Below are 17,722 nucleotides of genomic sequence, written 5' to 3'. Positions count from 1 at the left end.
TCACAACCATTCGATCTGCAGCTGATCAGGGGGATGGCACAAGACTGGGCAGCATTTTGTTCTTACTGTGCATGAGGTCGCTGTGAGTCGGGGACCAACTCAATGGCAGCTAACAACAACAACAGAGTTAAGGTATTGGGAAGAGCTAGAATTCAGCCTCAGCTCCTATGATACGATTCTTGGCCTAGTGCCCTCTCTGCTCTGTCTCAGACTAAAACAAGCCCCCGGAGTTCCTGAATAATTTACCAGTGATATGCCCAGTGGGAAGGGAGCCCTGTCCTTATGCAAGATGAAATTAAATCCCGGCCTGGCACAGTGTAGCATGTAGGCAGAGTACAATACGTCAGTTTGATCAAATTAGTATATGACTGTTTTATATGCTGGGCAATATAGTGTTGTGGTTAAGAGCACAGACCCTAGAGCCAGGCTGCCTGGGTACCAATTCCGTTTTTGCTCTGTGCTAGGTGTGTGACCTTGGTTGAGTCATTTAACCTAGCTGTGCCTAAATTTCCTCATCTGTAAAATAGAAATAATAGTATTACTCACTGTAGGGGATTGTAGTGAGGACTAAATGATTTAGTATATGTAAAATACTAATCATTTCTTGGCAGACAGTAAGTACTATATAAATGTCAGCTATAATAATTATTATAATCACTATTATTATCATAATCTTTGGTGGAAAAATATGGGTTGTATGGTAGTATGATGAATGGATTTACAGCTGGTTGAACACTCTAATCATCAGAAGTTGTAAATATATTTTATAATCTGTTTTCTAAAAATAAACTATTATGTTTTACATTATACTAATAATCTAAAGAGTATTTATGTTAATAAGCAGAAAGGGTTCTAGTGGTATGTCACGTTAATATATGGTATGTCTTTCTGGTTGACATTTTCAGCAGTGACTTGGATAAAGATGTAAAAACCATGCTTTTTAAAGTGTTCTGGCATATATATTATATAAGTGCTGTTATTATTATTAGTTGTAATGATTCTTTCTTCATCATAGCTTAACATAAAGCTCTAGAAGAGTTATAACTAGAACAGTGATTTTTTTTCCTTATTGTGCTTTAAGTGAAAGTTTACAGATCGAGTCAGTCTCTCATAAAAAAATTTATGTACACCTTGCTGTGTGCTCCTAATTGCTCCCCACCAATGAGACAGCACACTGCGTCTCTCCACCCTGTATTCCCGTGTCCATTCAACCAGCTTCTGTCTCTCTGTGCCTTCTCATCTCCCCTCCAGACGGGAGCTGCTCATATAGTCTCATGTGTCTACTTGAGCCAAGAAGCTCACTCCTCACTAGTCTTGGGCTAACAGAAGGTCTGGGGACCATGACCTCTGGGGTCCTTCTAGTCTCAGTCAGACTGTTAAGTCTGGTCTTTTTACGAGAATTTGAGGTCTGCATCCCACTGCTTTCCTACTCCATCAAGGATTCTCTGTTGTGTTCCCTGTCAGGGCAATGATTGATTGTAGCCGGGCACCGTCTAGTTCTTCTGGTCTTAGGCTGATGTCTATGATTTATGTGACCCTTTCTATCTCTTAGAAACCCTGGTGGTGTAGTGGTTAAGTGCTACGGCTGCTAACTTAAAGGTCGGCAGTTCAAATCTGCCAGGCGCTCCTTGGAGACTCTATGGGGCAGTTGTACTCTGTCCTATAGGGTCGCTATGAGTCAGAATCGACTCAATGGCAATGGGTTTGGTTTGGTTTTTTCTGTGTCTTGGGCTCATAATTACCTTGTCTCTTTGGTGTTCTTCGTTCTCCTTTGCTCCAGGTGGTTTGAGACCAATAGATACATCTTAGATGGCTGCTTGCTAGCATTTAAGACCCCAGATGCCACTCACCAAAGTGGAATGCAGAATGTTTTCTTAGTAGATTCTATTATGCCAGTTGACCTAGATGTTGCCTGAAACCATGGTCCCCAGACCCCCGCCCCTGTTACTCTGGCCTTTGAAGCGTTCGGTTGTATTAAGGAAACTGCTTTTGGTTTAGTCCAGTTGTGCTGACCGCTCCTGTACTGTGTGTTGTCTTTCCCTTCACCTAAAATAGTTCTTGTCTACTATCTAATTAGTGAATACCCCCTCCCTTCCTCCCACCCTTGTAACCATCAAAGAATATTTTCTTCTGTGTTTAAACTTTTTCTTGAGTTCTTATAATAGTGGTCTTATACAATATTTGTCCTTTTGCAGCTGACTAATCTCACTCAGCATAATGCCTTCCAGATTCCTTCATGTTAAGAGATGTTTCACGGATTCATCATTGTTCTTTACCGATGCCTAGTATTCCATTGTGTGAATATACCATAATTTATCCATTCATCCATTGATGGGCACCTTGGTTGCTTCCATCTTTTTGCTGTTGTAAACAGTGCTGCAGTGAACTTGGGTATGCATATATCTAGAACAGTGATTCTTAAGTGGGAGTAGGGGTGGGGATTGGAGAGGTGGGAGTTTGAAGAAGCGTATTTCATATTTTACCATTTATTTACATTAAAACCATATTTTCTAATAATAGAAATCATTGCCAAAAAACTTGACAAACTCTGTTTGGATATACAGGATACACAGCAGACAGACTTTAAGGCAGGTGATGACAACTACTACTAAATAATTATAATTAAAAAAAAAAAAAAGCCCTTTGCTGTCAAGTTGATTCCGACTCATAGCGACCCTACAGGACAGAGTAGAGCTGCCCCATAGGGTTTCCAAGGAGCGGCTGGTGAATTTGAACTGCTGACCTTTTGGTTAGCAGCTGAATGGTTAACCACTGTGCCACCAGGGTTCCCTGAATAATAATAGTAGCTAATATTTATTGAGAGCCCAAGTACTTACTGTGTACCAGGCACTGAGCTAAGGCTTTACGTAGATTATCACATTTAGGCTTCATTTGATAGGTGATGCAGGTAAGGCTTGGAGAGGTTAATTTGTCCGAGCTCTCATGACTTGGATTTGTACTGAGATAATCTGATTTTAGGGCCTGTTCTGTTAATCATTACACTATGCTTGCAGGGTAAGGTTTTAAGTTTTTTTATTTCTCAAAATGGAGCATGGGCTAAAAAAACTTGAGAAACACTGCCCTAGACACTTGATTAGTGGTGTTTCTGTAAAGCAGATGGAGAGATTTTGTTGAATGTATGTACTTAACTGAAATACAGGTAAAGTATTTTAGTATTACTGTTAGGTGTAACAGGGCTTGTAACATATTTGGCCCGTTTCTATGTTTGTGAATTTTACTTCAGCTTTAATAGCTAGTCAGACAACTCCTTTCTCTTACCCTGAGTCCCCATTGTAATATATTTTTAAAAAATATTTTATTGAGTTTTTGGTGAAAATTTACACATCAAGTTAGGTTCCCATTTGACACTTTCCACACAAATTGTTCAGTGACATTAGTTATATTTATCACAATGTGTCTACCTTCTCTTTAATTGTGTTCTGTTTGTTCCCTTTCCAGTACTCTAGTTTCCCTGCCCCCCGTCATAATATTTTAAAATATGTTTTGTGTTATGTTCTTGGGGTGTGATTTTTAATCTAGTTGAGCAGATTTGTGTCACAGGCCTAGAAAACCCAGGCATCATTTGGCTTTAAAATAGCTTCCATGGTATTTTAACCCTTGGAAGAGAGAACCATTGCTTCTCTCTAGTCTGATGATGCTCACCATGTGTTCTGCCGGTTAAATTGAATCATATGACAAGATGGTGCATTGCTTTAAGAAAGAGGAACTCTTACAAAGCAAAGCAGTGTCTTGGGGCGGGAAGAAATGGGTTACAAAGTGGTACTAGGAAATGTGACGGTGATGGGTATGTTCATTTTCTTGTGATGATGATTTCGTAGATGTGTACGTATGTTAAAACTTACTAAATTGTACACTTTAAATATGTGCAGTTTATCTTGAGTCAATTATACTTCAGTAAAGCCGTAACAAAATATAGTACACATACACACACAAACAGGAAAGACCTGAGAAGTTTCCATAAACATGTTTTTGGATGTGTTAAGTATTTTCCTATTAAGCATTGTTGTTGTTGTTAGGTGCTGATATAGGATTTTCTAGGCTGTAATCTTTATGGGAGCAGATAGCCAGGTCTTTCTCCCTCAGTGCCGCTAGGCGGATTCAAATGGACAGCCATTTGGTTAGCAGCTGAGCACTTAACTGCTGCATCACCAGGAATTTCTCTATTAAGCATTCAAAAACAAAACTGCCACGGTGTCGATTTTGATTCTTAGCGACTTGATTCTTAGTGACTCTGTAGGACAAAGTAAAACTGCCCCATAGGGTTTCCAAGGAGCAGCTGGTGGGTTTAAGCCACCAACATTTTGATTAATCGAGCACTTAAGTACTGCACCACCAAACCAAAACCAAACCTGTTGCTGTCAAGTTGATTCCAACTCATAGTGACCCTATAGATCAGATTAGAATTGCCCTATAGGGTTCCCAAGGCTGTAAATCTTTACAGAAGCAGGCTGCCGTATATTTCTCCTACAGAGCAGCTGATGGGTTTGGACCGCTGACCTTTTGGTTTGCAGCTGAGTGCTTTAATTGCTGCACCACCAGCGCTCCTCTGTACCACTAGGGCACTTTTTATAGGATACAAGGACCCTGAAAACTCTGTTTTGTATCATGAATGGAAAGTATAGGTGCCTTTAAAATACCACCTATGTGTAATGTTGGAAGGGGAGGAGCAGAGATACAAGAATTGTTTCTTCATTGCTTAAGCTGAAAGCTTTTCAGTAAATCCTAGCATAGCCACCTAGAAGGAAAGCTCTGTACAGCTGACAGATCAGGCAGCCTCTGAGTCATGGTCTTAGGACTTCGTTTACCTTTAAATAACTGTGACCTTTTATTCTACTGCTCAGTTATGCTGGCCTTGCATAGTCTGCAAAAACTTTAGGAGCCCATGCCACGGGGAAAATACTCCCGACAGAAGGAAGCAGCAGTAATGATGATGAGACTTAGCGTGTTTTTAAAAACCTTGGATCTCTGGGAGACAGCAAAATAGAGCAGTAATGTCCTTGGAATTAGACAGGTGTGGGTTTAAATCCTGGCTGGGCTACTAACTGAAAGGTTGGTGGTTTGAAACCACGCACACATGCCTTGGAAGAAAGGCCTGGTGATCTACTTCTGAAGGGTCGCAGCCCTGAAAACCCTGTGGAGTGCAGTTCTACTCTGAAACATATGGGATTACCATGGGTTGGAATGGACTTGATGGCAACTGTTTTCTCCGCCGCCCCCCCCCCCCGCCCCCCGCCGCCCCGGGTTTAAATCCTGGCTCTCCCACTTACAAGCTGTGTAATCTCTTAGGCAGGTTGCTTAACCTCCCTGATTCTTGGTTCCTCTTTTGCGAATTGTGGCTAATAATACCTGTTTCTCAGGTATAAGGGTTATATTAAGATAGTATATATAAAGTGCCTGGCACACAGTAAATATTCCAAAAATGACGGCCCTTGCTGTGATTTCTGCCGCTGTTCTCATCTTATTTCTTTGCAAGATTCTTAAATTACTAAAGACATACTTCCTGGAATATACGTACTGATTCAGAGAGTTTAGGAAGGAGAGGGAATTAGTTTCAGGAGACCCCACAAGACAACCTTATATGGAGGCCTATTCAGGAAATTGTGGTAGAGGATTTTTTTTTTTTTAATAATTTTTATTGTGCTTTAAGTGAAAGATTACAAATCAAGTCAGTCTCTCACATAAAAACTTACATACACCTTACTACATACTCCCAATTACTCTCCCCCCAGTGAGACAGCCCGCTCCCTCCTTCCACTCTCTCTTTTTGTGACCGTTTTGCCAGCTTAACCCCCCTACCCTCCCATCTCCCCTCCAGACAGGAGATGCCAACATAGTCTCAAGTGTCCACCTGATCCAAGTAGTTCACTCCTTATCAACATCCCTCTTCAACCCATTGTCTGGTCCAATCCATGTCTGATGAGTTGGCTTTGGGAATGGTTCCTGTCCTTGACCAGCAGAAGGTTTGGAGGCCCTGAGCTCCGGGGTCCTTCTAGTCTCAGTCAGACCATTAAGTCTGGCCTTTTTATGAGAATTTGGGGTCTGCATCCCACTGCTTTCTTGCTCCCTCAGAGGTTCTCTGTTGTGTTTCCTGTCAGGGCAGTCATCTGTTGTAGCCGGGCACCATCTAGTTCTTCTGGTCTCAAGATGATATAATCTCTGGTTCATGTGGCCCTTTCTGTCTCTTGGGCTCGTAATTACCTTGTGTCCTTGGTGTTCTTCATTCTCCTTTGGTCCAGGTGGGTTGAGAGTCATTGATGCCTCTTAGATGGCCGCTTGCTAACGTTTAAGACCCCGGACATCACTCACCAAAGTGGAATGCAGAATGTTTTCTTAGTAGATTCTATTATGCCAGTTGACCTGGGTGTCCCCTGAAACCATGGTCCCCAGACCCCCGCCCCTGATACTGTGGCCTTTGAAGCGTTCGGTTGTATTCAGGAAACTTCCTTGCTTTTGGTTTAGTCTAGTTATGCTGACCTCCCCTGTATTGTCTGTCTTTCCCTTCACCTAAAGTAGTTCTTATCTACTATCTAATTAGTGAATACCCCTCTCCCACCCTCCCTCCCTCCCCCCCAGACCTTTTTTTATTTGACGATTTTTTTTTTATTGTGCTTTAAGTGAAAGTTCACAGCTCAAGTTAGTTTCTCATACAAAAATTTATACATACTTTGCTGTGTGACCCTAGCACCACCCCGGATTTCCCATGTCCATTCAGCCAGCTCCTGTCCCTTTCTGGCTTCTCATCTTGCCTCTGGACAGGAGCTGCCCTCATAGTCTCATGTATCTACTTGAGCTAAGAAGCACACTCTTCACAAGTATCATTTTATGTCCTGCAGTCCATTTTATGTCCATTGTCCAAAGAGTTGGCCTTGGGAATGGTTTTAGTTCTGGGCTAACAGAGAGTACAGGGGCCTTGTCTTCCAAGGTTCCTCCAGTCTTAGTCAGACCATTAAGTCTGGTCCTTTTACTAGAATTTGAGTTCTGTACCCCACTTTTCTCCTGCTCTGTCAGAGACTCTACCATGTTCCCTGTTAGGGTGGTCTTTGGTGGTAGCCAGGCACCATCTAGATCTTCTGGTCTATCTTGAGACTTTTACAGATACTGACGGCAGAGTCCTAAGATATGCAGATTAGAGGCTCGCTAATGGATTTGGTTAGACATTCTTAGCAGGCCTCTCAGACCAGTGAGGTGGGAGTAGTGGTACTGACCCCTGGATATTTTGAAAGAATAATAACAGTAGTGAAGAATAGCTACTGATCATCATTACTGGAAAAACTTAGTATAAAATGTCAGTGCCCTTCTTCCATTTTAATTTACATTTGTGATGAAAGAAGGTTTCTGGGTGGTGCTCATCTTTCACTGTTGACTGACATTTTTTTCATGTCAGTTTAATAAACACTTAGCCATGACTCATAGGGTGTCACCTTCAGTCTCTAAGAATGAGGGCAGGTTTGCTATAGATCTTGTCACATTGCCGCTTGGAATTTAGCTGGAGGAAAGAAGGGCACAACTACCGTTGTGTAGTGAACATCTCGTTTATGTGTATGAGAGGCAGTGAGGCAGACAAGAATGTCCCCATTCTATCTGACATTTGTTTTTCACCTCTGTTCTGAGAATTTTTCTGCCACCTCTCCCTATATCATATTTTAAAAGAAGGAGCACTGGTAGCACGGTGGTTAAACATGTGGCTGCTAACCAAAAGGTCGGTGGTTTAAACCTAGTCGCCACTCCGCAGGAGAAAGATGTAACAGTCTGCTTCTATAAAGATGACTGCCTTGGGAACCCTATGGCGCAGTTCTACTCTGTCCTGTAGGGTCACTAAGAGTCGGAATCAACTTGGTGGCAATAGGTATTGTATTTTGGGCAGAGATGGCAGTTAATCATTAAGATTTCCCTGTGCCCCAGTTTCTGGCTGAAGCCTATAATCTCATCATTATCAAGAAATTAAATTACTTGTATCAATACCATTCCTCAAGAAAAAAGCAAATACCCCTGCAGGAAGTTGGAGGGGTAATACAAACCAACATCTAAGCATGTAATATTGAATATTCAGGACTTTTCTGTGATAGCTAGTTGCTAGAAGCTCTCTGCTAAATGACACAGTAATAAATACATTTTTTGAATAGTTGGGTACTCATCAAACTTAAGGAGCTTAGACTAAAAAGGGAAGGAGGAAATGAGTACTGACAAAGGAAGCGGAAGGGCATTTTCAAAATATGCTACACTTCCTCCACAATTTTCATAGGACTGACCCGGTGGAGTGGTCTCTGAACTCTACGGAGCTTTCAGAGTTGAGAGCCACACCCTGGAAGCTGCCGTTGTGTATCATAAAGGATTTTACAGAGACACATTTTGTGGAGGTATGACTCTGGAATTTACCTGGTCACAGAGTTAAGAGCATCTGACTGCTTGTGAGTTTCTTTCTGGGTAGGTAGCAGAAAGTTCCCTTTTAAAATGTAACTACCTTGGATAAACAGCATCCCATGCCTAACTGACTAACCACCTTCATTATCAGTCCTACGTAAGGGTAGGAAGCATTACTTAACTGAGAAGAATGAGACGCGGCCTGCGGGTGGGGGGACTGGAAAACACTGAGCAAGTGAGATGCTGCTAAGGGAGAGTGGAAGGCTTGTTACAGACAAACCAGGCCTGCCTGTCATTTTACTAGGGATAACAATGCCACTCAAATTAGCTTGTGCCTCACCCTCAGCATATAGTATTGCACAAAACTGTAATTTAATATTTCTCAAGAAAAAATGAATATTTATAAAGATGGGGAAGAACAATTTACCTGATTGTATGTGGCACTATACCAGGACCTGTAGAAAGAAAATTGCAGTGAGATCCCTGCCATTTAGGGGTTTTCAATCTAAGATCTTTAAAGTGCCTTGCCCAATATGAAGTTGTAAATTAATTTCTGTTACAGTAAAGGTGTGCAGACAGTCATTCAAGCTAATGAAACCAAAAGTATGATGTAATATAGGGTTCATATGTAGTAGATGTTCATTAAGTATCCTTGACTTTAAATAAAAGTGATTGACATTATTCTACATAAAAAAAAAAAAGAAACTGATTCAGACTGGGTAACTTTCAAGGATACTGTACAGTATTCCAATTTGAAGATAGCTTATTAGCATGAGATTAGGTTAGAAGAAGCAGCACCTCCCTTATGGAATAGGCATTTTTTTTTTTTTTGGCCAAAAGTATTTTTATCTTGCATAATTTAGGAATTAAGATACAATACCTTCATTTTCAAATAGCCCTCTGTTATAATGTGTTTGTGTATGTCTCTCCTACCTGAAAAGGTCAGTGTGATATTGAGCACATTTAAAGTCTGATCTTTTTTTTTTTCTCTCCTTCAATTTCATTGTCACTTTATTTCATCTAATTATTATTATTGGTGGAAATATACACAGCCAAACATATACCCATTCAACAATTTCTGCATGTACAGTTCAGTAACACTGGTTACATTCTTCATGTTCTGTGAAGTCTAGTCTTTTATTAGTGACTGTAGCCTCATCCAGATACTGTCACCATTTGTAGTACCACTTTATGTACTTGATGTTGGCATCGAGGTTTGTTCCTCCTTTACTTGTAATGTTCTTACTTAGCCCTATTCTGGGGATCGATGTAAGCAGATCAGTAAATGGAAACAAAGACCTTTAGATCTGTTGTGACTTTGATGCTGGTGGGGAAAAAGAGATAACTAAATTTGGACTTTTCATTTTACAGATGAGGATACCAAAGGCACATTTTTTTTTCCTTTTTTTATTGTGCTTTAAGTGAAAGTTTACAAATCAAGTCAGCCTTTCATACAAAACCTTATACACAGCTTGCTATGTACTGCTGGTTGCTCTCCCCCAATGAGACAGCACACTTCTTCTCTCCACCCTGTATTCCCCGTGTCCATTCAGCCAGCTCCTGTCACCCTCTGCCTTCTCATCTCCCCTCCAGACAGGAGCTGACCACATAGTCTCATGTGTCTACTTGAGCCAAGAAGCTCACTCCTCACCAGTGTCATTTTCTGTCTTATAGTCCACTCCAATCCCTGTTTGAAGAGTTGGCATCGGGAATAGTTCCAGCCTTGGACTAACGGAGGGCCTAGCCTCAGCCAGACCACTGAGTCTGGTCTTAGGAGAATCTGAGATCTGCATCCCACTGTTCTCCTGCTCAATCAGGGATTCTCTGTTGTGTTCCCTGTCAGGGCAGTCATGTGTGGTAGCTAGGCACCACCTGGTTCTTCTGGTCTCAGGCGGATGTAGTCTCTGGTTTATGTGGCCCTTTCTGTCTCTTGGGCTCATATTTACCTTGTGTCTTTGGTGTTCTTCATTCTCCTGTGCTCCAGGTGGGTTGAGGCCAACTGATGCATTTTAGATGGCTGCTTGCTAGTGTTTTAAGACCCCAGACGTCACTTACCAAAGTGGGATGCAGAGCATTTTCTTAATACACTTTGTTACGCCAGTTGACCTAGATGTCCCCTGAAAACATGGTCCCCAGACTCCCGTCCCTGCTACTCTGGCCTTTGAAGTGTTTGGTTGTATTCAGGAAACTTCTTTGCTTTTGGTTTAGTCCAGTTGTGCTGACCTGTCCTGTATTGTGTGTTGTCCTTCTCTTCACCTAAAATAGTTCTTGTCTACTATTTAATTAGTGAATACTCCTCTCCATCACTCCCCACCCTTGTAACCATCAAAGAATATTTTCTTCTGTGTTTAAACTTTTTCTTGAGTTCTTATAATAGTGGTCTCATACAATATTTGTCGTTTTGTGACTGTCTAATTTCACTCAGCATGATGTCCTCCAGATTCCTCCATGTTATGAGATGTTTCACGGATTCATCGTTGTTCTTTATCGTTTCATAGTATTCCATCATGTAAATATACCATAATTTGTTTATCCATTCATCTATTGATGGGCACCTTGGTTGTTTCCATCTTTTTGCTATTGTAAACAGTGCTGCAGTGAACATGGGTGTGCATATATCTATTCTTGTGAAGGCTCTTATTTCTCTACGATATATTCCAGGGAGTGGGATTTCTGGATCGTATGGTAGTTCTATTTCTAGTTTTTTAAGGGAGTGCCAGGTCAATTTCCAAAGTGGTTGTACCATTTTACATTCCCACCAGCAGCGTATAAGTGTTCCAGTCTCTCCAACATTTATTATTTTGTGTTTTTTGGATTAATGCCAGCCTTGTTGGAGTGAGATAGTATTTCATTGTAGTTTTGACTTGCATTTCTGTAATAGCTAATGATTGTGAGCATTTCCTATGTATCTGTTAGCCAAGAGCACATTTTTTAAGAATGAGAAAAAAAACGTTTTTGAAAGTATTTCGCTGGTACATGGTACTTGACAGATATAGTAAATAGTGAATGAATTAGTAGAAGATGTTTGATATTGAACTTGAATCTGAATTCATTTTCTGCATTGTGCGCCTGGCGGACTTGTTGGCAACAGATGTCTTAAAGCCAGTCACCGTTTTTTTTTTTTTTTATTGTACTTTAGATAAAGATTTACAGAACAAACTCGTTTCTCATTAAACAGTTAGTACACATATTGTTTTATGGCATTGGTTAACAACCCCACCGCATGTCAACACTCTCCCTTCTCAACCTTGGGTTCCCTATTACCAGCTTTCCTGTCCCCTCCTGCCTCCTAGACCTTGCCCCAGGGCTGGTGTGCCCCTTTAGTCTTGTTTTGTTTTATGGGCCTATCCAGCCTTTGGCTGAAGGGTGAACCTAAGGAGTGACTTCATTACTGAGTTGAAAGAGTGTCTGGGGGCCATACTCTCGGAGTTTCTCCAGTTTCTGTCAGGTTGGCAAGTCTGGTCTTTCTTTTTGGGTTAGAATTTTGTTCTACATTTTTCTCCAGCTCTGTCCAGGACCCTCTATCCCTGTCATAGCACTCAGTGGTAGCAAGGCACCATCTAGTTGTACTGGACTCAGTCTGGTGGAGGCCTTGGTAGATGTGGCCCATTAGTCCTTTGGACTTATCTTTTCCTTGTATCTTTAGTTTTCTTCATTATTCCTTACTCCCGAAGGGGTAAGACTAGTGGAGTATCCTAGATGGCTGCTCACAGGCTTTTAAGATCCCAGGCGCTACTCACCAAAGTAGAATGTAGAACATTTTCTTTATAAACTCTGTTATGCAAATTGAGCTAGATGTTCCCTGAGACCATGGTCCCCACAGCCCTCAGCCCAGCAATTTGGTCCCTCAGGGAGTTTGGATGTGTCTGTGGAGCGTCCATGATCTTGGTTTGTACAGGTTGTGCTGGCTCCCCCAGTATTGTATACTGTCTTACCCTTCACCAGAGTTTCTACTTATCTATTGTCTATTTAGTATTTTTCATCCTCACCCCTCCCCTCCCGCGTAAGCATCAAAGATTGTTTCTTTTTGTATGTAAACCCTTTCATGAGTTTTTACAGTAATGGTCTCATATAATGTTTGTCCTTTTGTGATTGACTTATTTCACTCAACATAATGCCCTCCAGGTTGATCCATGTTATGAGATGCTTCACAGATTCATCATTATTCTTTATCGTTGTGTAGTACTCCATTGTGTGTATGTACCACAGTTTGTTCATCCATTCATCTGTTGATGGACATCTAGGTTGTTTCCATCTTTTTGCTATTGTGAACAATGCTACAGTGAACGTGGGCGTGCATATGCCTATTTGTATGATGACTCTTATTTCTCTAGGATATATTCCTGGGAGTGGGATTGCTGGATCATATGGTATTTCTGTTTCTAACTTTCTAAGGAAGTGCCATATCGTTTTCCAAAATGGTTGTGTCATTTTGCATTCCCACCAGCAGTGCATAAAAGTTCCGATCTCCCTGAAGCCTCTCCAACATTTGTTATTTTCTGGTTTTTTGATGCGTGCCAATAACGCCAGGGTGAGATGGTATCTCATTGTGGTTTTGATTTGCATTTCTCTAATAAGCCAGTCACTTTTTGCCTTATTACTTGAGATTTTACTTTGGTGCCTCCTTAAATATGTGCTTTGCCCATGCTCGGCTACCTCAGTAATGTGCTACAGGTATCTGAGGTATTTGCTATTGCTCCATCTTTATAATGACCAGCCCAGTGTAGCTATTAGGATAAGCACTTTGTTGATGGTAGATTAGAGAATACCCAGGATTGGAAGGGATGAAGATAGAGTAAGGCATAGGGAGTAATGTAGAGGCCATGAAGGAGTAGAGGGAGCCCGGTACCCAGAGGAAGGTGAGAAGAAAATGAGAAAGCCATGGGGAAAATTGAACTGGGGATGCAGGGACCATATATTGCATTTCTTTTGTATTAAAGGAATGAAATAACATATAAGAGATGGAATAGAGAGAAACAAGAGAAAGATATATTAAGATTATAGATATCTACTAGTTAATGAATATTTGATTTCTTCTCAGGGTGAGCTATTTTTTCTCAATGTGAGATAATCTTTCTATAGGTAATTATCCCATATGTGAAAATAGATTTTTATTATGTGTGTGCCACAAATCAGAGCATGCATGTACTGTCTTAAATCTTTAAGTTTCTAAATTTGAGAGATTATTTGCAACACATAGTATTGCAAACTTATTTAGGCTTCTTTTGAGCATTACTACTAAGAATACTGAATGTTTTGATCAAGGATTCTATAGAAGAATCCTGATCAAAAGGGCTAAAATGTAGAAGAGAATTTCAAATTCTCTTTCTGGAACCTTTGAGGCTAGATGAACCCCTGAAACTATTGTCTTGAGATAACCTTTAAAACTTAAACCAAAAATATCCCCTGAAGTCTTCTTTAAACCGAACAATAGTTTAGCCTAATTAGTAAAGAATGTCTGCCTTGAATGTTGTACCCTTTTAGAGAACTATCTATATGGGATCAATTTGATAATAGCAACTTGAAAGGTTAGGTAGAAAGCTTAGGAACAGTGAGTTTATGTTAATGGGGAGCAACAATTTGGAAAAAGAAGATGAGAATGGTTGTACAACTTGAATATAATGAATGTCACTGAATTGTAGATGTAAAAATTGTAGAATTGGTGTATGTCTCATGTGTATTTTCAACAACAACCGCAAAAAAATAAATTATTTCATAAAAATGTTAGGGTAGAATGTTTAAGGGCAAATTGTATTTACCAGTCCTTTTAAAAAGGTCCTCTTTCTACCTTTCTACCACAGTCATATCTTTTACATTTCCTTGTACCTGTCATACCTCCAGGCTTCCCAGGAATTATGTGTAGGGACAGTGGTAAAATCTGTATAGCTTAATTTCTCTGCCAAGTTATTCCAGTGTTTTACATGCAGTCAGGATATGAAATTAGTAGTTAGTATACAGGCTAGATTGTTTAGGGGAATAATTTCCCAGGTCAGGTGGTTAGTTGTAGCCATTGTTCCACAGAGAGGCATTTCAGTGTTTCTCCTAGAGCCTGTGTTTTGTGAAGCTTCTCCTAGAGCCTGTGTTTTTGCCAGACGCAATTTGCTCATCTTAACAAATGGTGTGCTGTGGAGTTGATGTTTTGCTGAGAGTATCAATGTTAACATCTCTGAAATACCAGTGACAACTTTTTTCCACCCCAGTGAGAAAGAACTTTTTTTTTTTTTCCATTTTCTATGATCAGTTGAAAGAAGATGGATGCACAGAGTTCAGCCAAAGTGAATGCAAGGAAGAGGAGGAAAGAGGCAACCGGGCCCAATGGCGCAACAGAGGAAGATGGATTTCCTTCAAAAGTGCCACGTCTTGGATTTGTAAGTAAAGAAGAGATTTCTCTGTTGGACACTTAACCTCACGGAGAGAGGGTAGAAACTGATATAATGTTGATGATATCAGTGTTACAAGTCTTCTTAAATAATGGAAAGAATGAATTGTAAGTGTGTTTTCACAGTTGTTGGAAATCTTGTGCTTTCTTACCAGGTTATGACTTGCAGCTAAGTTGTAGGAGCTTTACGTTGAGTTGGAAAAAGAATGTTAGGAAAGTTTGGAGGTTGTATGTGTATCAGGCTAGAGAGCAAATAAATTCAAACTGATGAAATAGAGAAATTGGGGCACCAGGAAATGATCTGATCTTGGTATCATCCCATGGTGTTTAGTCTTCTGTGTCTTACCACCTTTTCTCACCATGTCTTTCCTTCACGCTATTGCTGGGTATATCTTAGGCAAGTACCTTTTTCCATTACTGCCAGCCTTATGCTTCTTTATCGCTGGGACATTATCTTTGTACTTTGTAACTACTGCCAAGTCTTAGATGAAAGATTCAATTCCAAACTGCCATCTCGTCGCAGCTTTGTACCCTTCTCTGAAAAACGTGTCAAAGAACACTTACACAATTGAAGTTATATTGATACACAGTATTATTACGAAATCCAGGTTTCAGAATCCCAGTGACAGAATTGTTTTTCTCTGTTTTTTCTTTATATTAACCGTTAGTGAGATTCTGCCAGACTCTCATTTTGATCTTTTTCCGTAAGTAATTCATAGATATTTTAAATGATTGGCTGTGTTTTATTCCTCACAGAGTTTTTTTTCCTAATGACTCATCGCAAAAATAAATCTTCTGTTTTAAGGATACTATTTTATGCCATGTGTTACTGGTAATGCCTAGAATTTTTTAAAAGACAATACAGCCCATTCTGATTGTGGGAAAGCATCAGACCAGCCCAAATTGAGGGATATTCTAAAAATACCTGACCAGTACTTTTTAAAACTATACAGATCATGTAAAACAAAGACTAAGAAGCTGTCACAGATTGGAGGAAACTAGGAGACATGAGGACTAAATTCTAAACCTAATCACTTCTGAGTTATATAAAGAGCAGCCTAGATGCAACCATGTACTGAGGAAGACAAATACCATGTGAGGGTCACCAAGGAACCAAGAAACATCCAGGGCTACCAACAAAGAATCACACACCGAAGACCCTGATCTGGACTTTTACCCTCCAGAACTGTGAGAAAATAAATTTCTGTTCTTTAAAACCACCTACTTGTGGTATTTGTGTTACAGCAGCACTAGGAAACTAAGACGCTGGTGAAATCTAAATGGAGTCCGGACTTTAGTTAATAGCCGTACCAATATCATTTTCTCAGTTTTCACAAATGTACGTGATTATGCAAGTGGTTAACGTTAGGCGATGCTGGGTGGAGGGCATAGGGGAACTCTGTACTATCTTTGAAACCTTTCTGTAAATCTAAAATTATTCAAAAGTGAAAATTTATTAAAAACAAACAAAAACAATACACCTGCTTTGCATTGCGAAAGAGAGAGAAGCAGTTAGATCTAGGAATAAGCAGCGGCCACCAAAAAATTGCTTATGGAGATATGCCATAGCATCTGTCACTGCCAACCTAGAAAGTCATAGTTTTCTTTAGAGATTGGCTACATTCTGCCAGAATTTTTATTTGCTCTATCTTATTTTTTATACCCGTGTCTGACAAGCATTCCCTTGGTTGGCTTGTTGTGTTCTATTTCCTTTTTTGGCTTATGGCAGTAATTGTTCAAAAGTACCCAGTGAGCAAGTACGACATCCTGGAATAAAAATGGCAAAGAATGTAATAAATGAATCAAATTAATGTGATCATTGTTTCTCAAAATAAAGACAGCTTGTAGGGAGGTCTCAGCAAGGCTCTGAGGCTGATGAGAGTAAAATAGGTATTTGTTGGTAAAAGTAGCAGCTTCAAATTATATCACACTCTCCTGTATTATTTCTTAGCATTCCAGATTTGCTTCAGTGTTAAGAGTAAAGATACAGGTCATAGGAATTTATAGAATAGCAAAATTCTGTTTACAGAATAGACAATTTTTAATATTCAAAGATATTAAACACAGGAATGATAATAGCCATTATGGCCATGTAAACACCAATGAAGTTATTTTGCTGAAGAAAGACATTCATGAAGTTCTATTGTTTAACAACACTAAAACACAAAGCCATCTATCTTAGTTACCTAACGCTGTGGAACAGAATATAACACAAGTGGGTGGCTTTGAAGAACAGGAATTTATTTTCTCAGTTTTAGAGGCTAGAAATCCCAATTAGAGTATCAGCTCTAGGGGAGGGTCCTTCCTTGTTGGTAGCCCTGAGAGTTCCCTGGTCTCCCCTGGTGTCCTTTGACATTCCTTGGTATTTACTTGGCATATTTCTTCCCCCTGTGTGTATCTCTGTCTCTTCTGCTCTTTTTATAACTCAGAAGTGTTTTAGAGGACCCACCCTACTCTGGCATGACCTCATTAACATAACAAAAGAAAACTCCTATTTCCAAACAGGGTCATATTTACAAGTTAGGATTTCAGCATATATTTTGGGGGGAACACAATTCAACCCATAATACCACCCAAAACAAACAAAAATCCACACCAAAAGTGCATCTGTATTTGTGTTTAATATTTTTCTACCTATGTGTATGGGGCAGTTCTACTCTGTCCTATAGGGTCACTATAAGTCGGAATCGACTCGATGGCACTGGGGTGGGGGGACCTATGCCTGTCTATAAAAATGTACAGCTTATTAAGATAAAACCATCTGGAAAATAAGTACAAAAATGTTTGCAAGCCCCACTATTATTAGTCTTTTTCTCTTAGAATTTTAATAAGACTGTAAAAATAATAATTTTAAAGGTTAATTAAAATGAATATTATTGTCAATTAATTTCTTTATAACCACTGTTTTAAGTTCAAGCCTCCCTGTTTTCCCTTTCTTTGGTCATCTTTTTCCCCCCAGTG

At 40.0% G+C, this 17,722-nt stretch overlaps 1 protein-coding gene across 1 annotated transcript in view; it reads left to right on the top strand.

Moving 5' to 3' along the window:
* Nucleotides 1-17,722, top strand: part of PCYT1A (phosphate cytidylyltransferase 1A, choline) — a 59,278-nt gene that overhangs the window by 7,303 nt on the left and 34,253 nt on the right. The window contains exon 2 of the mRNA XM_049879463.1: nt 14,624-14,750. Coding sequence (XP_049735420.1) covers nt 14,634-14,750 — 117 coding nt within the window. The 5' untranslated portion in view covers nt 14,624-14,633. The remainder of the gene's footprint in view (nt 1-14,623; nt 14,751-17,722) is intronic.

This window comes from Elephas maximus, chromosome 1, assembly GCF_024166365.1.
Source record: "Elephas maximus indicus isolate mEleMax1 chromosome 1, mEleMax1 primary haplotype, whole genome shotgun sequence".
NCBI lineage: Eukaryota > Metazoa > Chordata > Mammalia > Proboscidea > Elephantidae > Elephas > Elephas maximus.
The sequence above is the reverse complement of the archived record's forward strand: the minus strand, read 5'-3'. Positions and strand labels throughout refer to the sequence as shown.